General features: G+C 38.0%; 1 protein-coding gene across 1 annotated transcript in view; it reads right to left on the bottom strand.

The window, feature by feature from the left end:
• Window positions 1-1,349: 1,349 nt before the first annotated feature.
• Window positions 1,350-7,204, bottom strand: part of TOPBP1 (DNA topoisomerase II binding protein 1) — a 32,711-nt gene continuing 26,856 nt past the window's right edge. The window contains exons 22-28 of the mRNA XM_035128892.3: window positions 6,729-6,895; window positions 5,918-6,032; window positions 5,358-5,521; window positions 4,569-4,709; window positions 4,062-4,151; window positions 2,307-2,468; window positions 1,350-1,618 (exon numbers count right to left, since the gene is read on the bottom strand). Coding sequence (XP_034984783.2) covers window positions 1,577-1,618; window positions 2,307-2,468; window positions 4,062-4,151; window positions 4,569-4,709; window positions 5,358-5,521; window positions 5,918-6,032; window positions 6,729-6,895 — 881 coding nt within the window. The 3' untranslated portion in view covers window positions 1,350-1,576. The remainder of the gene's footprint in view (window positions 1,619-2,306; window positions 2,469-4,061; window positions 4,152-4,568; window positions 4,710-5,357; window positions 5,522-5,917; window positions 6,033-6,728; window positions 6,896-7,204) is intronic.

The raw sequence follows: 7,204 nt of genomic DNA, 5'->3' as shown, positions 1-7,204 counted from the left end.
AATATCAGGAAATTTTGGGATAAAATTCATGATGAGATCCAAAAAATTATAGGTAGGAATATCCCAAAAAGACCAGAGATCTTTCTACTAAGTATCACCTTTCAAAAAGATATTCCCATACAAGCAAAAGAACTCCTTCTATATTCATTAGCAGCGGCTCGTATTGTTATTGCCAAAGGATGGAAAGAAAAAGAAGCTCCAAAAATTATAGATTGGCAAAATAAACTTCAAGAGTTTGCCGAAATGGCACAGTTAACAAACAGTTTGAGAGGAAAGGTTAAAGAAGAATTTCTTAAAAAATGGGACAGGTACAAGAAATATGTTAGAAAATATACTGAGAACAAAATTTCTATGATAGCATTTGAGTAAAAAAGGGAAAAAATCTGTTTGGATTTGCAGAAATCAGTTTCCTTAAGATATAGGAGTGTCAAACGATATGTAAAAACAGAGATAGCATGGATTGAATATACACTCTGCGACAAAAAGAGGAGAGTATGCTGATGGAGATAACAGGAAGTCCAAAGATAAAATTTACTTTCTTTTCTTTTTTTCTTTCTTTCTTCTTTTTTTCCCCTCCTTTCCCTTTTTTTCTCTGGGAAAGGAGGATTAGAAATACGATACGAAAAATTGTAGCAAACAAACAAACATAAATGTATATGTATATGTATGTATATGTATACAAGCATGAAGAACAATGTTCAGGTTTGGCAATGGGAAAAAATGAATAAATATCATTCAAAAAAAAAAGTACAGCAGTTTTGCTGCTGTCAATTATTGCCCTTAGCCCATGAGAAGCCAGAACAACACAAGAATCAGGAAATGTTTAATGTCTGATGTTTTATACTTTTTTATATATGCTGTAAGCCGCCCAGAGTGGCTGGGGTATAAATAAAATAATTATTATTATTACTATGTATGAGGGCAGGGTTGTTGCCTCAAAATGCAAATAATGACTGAATAGGGCAGGGGTAAAGAGAAGTTCTGCACTGAGAGTAAATGCCCTCCTATGCTTCTTATTAAGCATACTGCCTGGCTTATTAGGAATGCTGTACATTCCAGAACTGAGGGAGCTCCTACAGGTGGAAGGTTCTGAAAGTTCAGCCTCCAGAAATGGAGGAATCCTCCATCACTGACCTCCAGCTGAGCAGAACTAACCTTCACAGTAAGACCAACATCCTTTATTCTAGAAGTAAATGTAAAAGCAGCCGAAAAGGGATGAATATATGCTATGAGGAAGCATGACTGGGCTCCACACAAAGGGACATAAATCTACTAAGAAAACAAAAGAATACGTTTAAAATATTCAAACAACCCCGTTTACCTCGGCAGCAAAAATCAATGGAGTCTAGTTTCTGAGCAACCAAATTTCATTTTAAAAGCAATATACACAAAATATTACAAAAACATTTAATGACCTTTTTATGTGTAAAGAAAACAAGTATAAATAGAAATTTGAAAAAATATTTTTAAGGTATCAACATACTGAGATTTGCTTTATCGGGCGTGTTTCTTCAGGAGGTATCTGCTTCTAAGATAACCCGTTTTCATGTTCTCTGCCAGAAGCTGTTGCCTATCTTCATAACGGCAAACGATAACCTTCCATTTGAGGTGGTTGCTCCTTCAAAACAAGATTTTAGTTTTTTAAAGATCCAAACAATCACTAGTCCCACATTTCTGTTACCTAGGAGTGCCCATTACCAACACATGCACACCCACCCACAATAGGAACACATGCTTCTGGCTTTTAAGTTTTCCTCTCAATTTTCACAACCTTGAATTCATTATCAGACATCATCTTTCCCTACTTATTACCCTAGCATTTCAGCCGGAATACTGGGTAAGGTCTGCCCTGTCTGCAGATCTAGCCCTTTTTGCTTTTTGTTCTAACCAGCTATGGCAAAGAAAAAGACAACATCCACCTGTCTTGAAATGTCATGTTTTAAGCTGAAGAAAATGGGTCAAGAGCAACATAATCATCACAATCTCTGCATCTGAGGCACAATCCATAGCCTTATGTAGGCAACAGGTTTTCTATCTCTACTGCCACACGCACAGCTTTCCTATCGGTCATACAAAGGGAAAGGCCTTATGGGAAACCTGTGGTCCTCCCGGTGTTCCTGATTTACAACTCACATCACCTCCGACTATTGGCCATGCTGACTATTGCCACTGGGAATTGCCACAGGTTTCCTAATCCTTTCCCTAGGCACACAAAATTCTGCACATAGTTGCTGCAACAGCTTTGATTTTTGAGATGGCAAGTTTTCTTAAAAGTAACAGTCACATTGTGCTACTGGCATGCAGACCTGTATAAGATAGTCAGCAATGTATTCTGGCTTCAGGCAGTTCACTCCATGAGCAGAAGCCTCTCCTAAATTAACTCTTAAATCCTCTGGCTTCAGCTTGTTAAAATCAGCAAAAAGATGGGTGGCTTCACTAAACACAGAATCAGAATGAGCAGGCAGCACCTGTAATTTCAAACACAGACACTGATTTACTTATATATATGGTACATGCGTGCTATTAACATATAAGCTAGCTGTGCCAGAATAATTTCAGAAGGTGAACCACAAGAGCCCTGCTTGCAGCTTCCAGGATGGCCCTGGAAGTGGCATTCAAAATTAATAACATATTAACTGTTATGTTGTCAAAATAGGGTGCAGTGGTTGTGCAACATCTCCACGTGGCTAAGCCCCCATGACTCTTCCTCTGACACCTTACCCTATCTCTAAACATATTTTCCACTCTCCCAGAATACTAGGAAGGAAATTGGCTGGACAAGTGCCATTGGTACTGCACAATATTACAGCACAGTGCAAAGCGTGGTAGTCCTCCATGTCACATGCAGCTTCCAAAACTATTTTTGAGCCTATGCACACACTGTCTTTTATTCAAGTCTTAAAGAGCCAATGGCTAAGGAGAGAATGCGGAATTGAGGGGTCTGTGAGTAAATTACTTGCCACAGAGAACCTAGCAAGTGGCTACCCTAGTCTGAATTATACAGACAAAAATCTACCTGTTCTAGAGGGTGTTCAACCATTACTTGAAAATATTCAGCTTTCCAGAATACCAGGTATTTCCAACAATTGAGAATTCAATCATATCTTCTTATTAGATCCTTATATTTAACAAATTCTCCAGTTTTTAAAAGCGGTAATCTGGATGCAACTCATCAAAAAGCAATTATGGAGGAAATATAGTTGGGCTTACCAGACATTTATATCAATCCCACATATTTAGCCAACTGAGTACAGTACCAGAAAATTATTATTTTTATTAGCCCTATTCCCCCACCCCATTTTATGCAATGGTTTCTTCCATTTCCTCCCTCATATACATATATGAGTTTGTACATATAATACAACTACAAATTTGGCACAAACAAACCTCCATTTCCCCCCATCATGAGTACTGGTATATTAGCTTTAAGTCTTGGTTTATTATTATAATTTCAAATATGTACTTTTTTAAAGATCTCTTGCCATTTTTTTAGTTACATGAATTTGGGGAGTTTGAAATAGAAAAAAGGTTGGTAAAATAACCATTGTCATTGTAGATAACTACACACACACACACACACACACACACACACACACACACACGTTTGTGTTTCAGTAGCTGGAGAGAAGAGTGAATAACTCTTTAACCCTCCAGATGTTGCTGAACTACAACTCCTATCAGCCCCAGTAAGCATGGCCATGGATAGTGATGATGGGAATTGTAATTCAGCAACATCTGGAAGGCCAAAGGTTCCCCGCACCTGCCTAAATTATTTGTTCAACTTTTACATAATACTTATTTGTAAAACAAAAATACTGATGGATTTCTCCCCCCCACCCCCAGTGGATCTGGAACAATAATGGACACTACAAAACTTTTAACTGAAATTAATGGAAAAATAACACAGGATGGAAAGTTTCTGTTGACACAACCAGTTCCTTGCTTTGTAACAATTCATCATTCTGATCTAATACGAAATCTTACGATACTATATTCTTATGCAGAAAGCAGCAATTCAATACCCACTGGCATCAATACTGGCAAATGAACAGAATACATGCCTTTGCTCCGCCTGACTCTAGAAGACGTTTGAAGCCTGCTTCCTTGGCTGGGTCAACATTCAAAATAACCTTCCAACCACGAAATGCCCCCTACAAAGATAGAGCTATTAATATGTGTATATTACACATGAACACATACGTATAAAATGCTACAATTACAGTAAGTTACAGTAAGTTTAGCAACACATTTTCTATTACAGTAAGTTTAGCAACACATTTTCTAAAAGCAGTTTAACTAGTTAGAATGCTTAACAAATTAGTAAGTTAGAACACTGTTTTACTATACTGAAGTACATCTCTTGAATATATAGTGATATAACATACATTTTTATTTCTTTATTCACTTTTTGTTTCTATTTTGTTCAGGAAAGGAATATTTTCCATTTTAAAAAATTTAATAAAAATGAAGTGCATCTCTCTTTACAGCCACAAAGTGTCAATCAATCAATAAAAAAAAAAAAGCTGAGAGCTACTTTCAAAACCCCCACTATTCCTCAGGAAAAATACCTCAGTAATGCCAGCTTCCTCTCGCCGTCTTTGTATTATTTTCCTCCACCTCATTGCTGCAACTGCTAAATTCTTCTGGGATTCAGTTATTTCAGATGCAGCATTGAGTATGGAATTACTTCCCCATTCAAAATCTTCCTCCTAATGGGTGGAAAGTCTCTTATTCACTGCGATTCAGTCAACAACATGAAACAAGAAAAATCCCAAAAACAAGCAACCTATAGTTTAAAAACAAATAAAATACTCGTAACATTTATACTGGGTGCCCTTTGAGATATTTTTTTAAAGGGAAAGTATGCTTTTAAATCACCCAAGTTCAAGCACCACTTAACCTAAATAATGAACTCTCAGCTTAAATCCATGGAGTAGCTAATTAAAGTGGGATCCAGTCATTTAAGACATTGTGGTGAGGCAAGATTTCAATTCATTGTTTTCCCCTCATGTATATCCGTCTTTATTCCATGGAACTCAGCAGCATATGTACAATTTGCCATCTAGACACTGCCCAGACCCAGACCTACTCAGCTTCAGCAAACTGACCACATCATTTGCTGCTTTTGTAAATTATATCAGCTTCATTTATGCCTTTGCACCATGAATGGTGTTCGGATGTTTTAATCTCCGATGTTTAAGTTTTGAATTTTGTATATTGTATGTTTTCATTTTGTAAGCTGCTTTGTGACACAGATGTGGTGGGAAAAAGCAGGGTACACATTTAAAAACAAAAACAAATACAACAGTAGAATAGTTTTTAAAACAGACTAAAATTTGCTTTAAAGTATGCCATACCGGTAGAAAGCATTGTACTGTTCTGCATGCATCCAGGTAGGAGCAATGAAGTACCCACTTTCCAGCTGCCATTGATGCCAAGAATTTCTCGTTGCCAATAGGGTGCCCCACTATTGTGTGGGTACACCTAGGGTCAAAGCACTGCTTCTCAAGCACCACTCCACCTAAAGAATGGATTTTAACTATAGTTATTTTTACAAGCAATTCGTACTAGAGGAAGGTCAGACATAGAAAGTGATGAGCTGTTTTGTAGGAGGAGAAGGAGTTTGGATTTGATATCCCGCTTTATCACTACCCTAAAGAGTCTCAAAGCGGCTAACAATCTCCTTTCCCTTCCTCCCCCACAACAAACACTCTGTGAGGTGAGTGAGGCTGAGAGACTTCAGAGAAGTGTGACTAGCCCAAGGTCACCCAGCAGCTGCATGTGGAGGAGCGGGGAAGCGAACCTGGTTCACCAGATTACGAGTCCACCACTCTTAACCACTACACCACACTGGCTGGTAAGCCAAACAACAACAACCAGATGGAGCCACAATATGCTCTGGTCACAGATTTCTTACCCAGCTCTTCAATCATATGGTAATAATCAATCCGTGCCTGAGGGCGAACAGAAGACAGCTGGAATCTGTACTCTTTTTTTGGTTCTTCAGCAGTCATTTGGTCTACTCTAATGACCTGAAAAGGTAAGTTTGGGGTGGGGGGAAGGAAAGGACAAAAAGATGTAATTGATTCCCAGCAGTTTGCCCCATCCATGTCCACACATACAATTTAATTCAGTCACACATTTTTAAAACATACATGATAAGCCCCTAGAGAGACTTAAGTTACATATTTGTTATTTTAAAAAATCACTTCAATATCTTTGCCTGAGTCCCTACTAAATGGCAAGGTATACAGTAGAAGCTATTTATTCTGATCAAGTATAGCTGAACGTATCAGAGCTGAAGTCCATCTATATGAAATATGCAATATACAGTAATTTAGCAGGTAGCACAAAGTCAACGAGCACTCCATGAAATGAAATACCTCCAGATATTTCAACCAATATGTCAGACCCTTGAAATCTTTGCAAAAATCATTCCTGAACTCCTAGTCCCCATAATGAAATTATTTTAACAGAGCAAATAACAGGTACTTCCTATTTCCTTCAACCTCTCCATTATTATTGAGCTGGTAGGAAAAAGCATATGGGATTTAAAGTAATTGCCAAGAAGCCACGGGGATAAAATATTTACTGTCTGCTGCGATCTATTATCTGCATGTTAATATTAAACTACTAACAACTTCAAATGAAAGTACAAACGAACACAGGAATACAACTTCTCAATGCAAATATTAATATATGAATCAGCATGCTGTCATAAGGCATACATTTGTTTTTGGCTGAGGAGCCACAGGAGGATTTGCCAAAGGAAAGGCAATGGCAGGAGCCAGCGGAGTTGGGATCAGATTATCTTCTTTCACAGGGATTTCTGGATTTCTACAGCCTGGAAGCTTTGGGACCTCAACCCAATCTGTTTTTGCAGGTTCATCAACTTCTACAAAGCCAAAAAAAACCATCAAATCACTAAAGCAGGCAAATATAAAACTGAACAGTTCTCAACGGAAGCCAAGCAGAAAATGAACAGGGGAGAAAAAATAATGTATTATTTAAATCGGAACCTTCAAAAGGGGCAGCCACAATCCAAAACATGTAACCCTGTTGGTTTAAATAGCCTATAAATAATCAAGACTGCAGCCTAAACTTACAGGAAATCCTTGTTTTACACAGGGGTTCAGTTCCAGACCCCTGTGCGTGTCGGTAGAGCACATGTAGGCCCGCTCCATCCCTTTTTGACGTTTTGGGG

This window comes from Zootoca vivipara, chromosome 11 (genome assembly GCF_965207765.1).
Source record: "Zootoca vivipara chromosome 11, rZooViv2.hap1.1, whole genome shotgun sequence".
NCBI classification, from domain to species: domain Eukaryota; kingdom Metazoa; phylum Chordata; class Lepidosauria; order Squamata; family Lacertidae; genus Zootoca; species Zootoca vivipara.
This window is presented reverse-complemented; position numbering and strand designations above follow the sequence as displayed.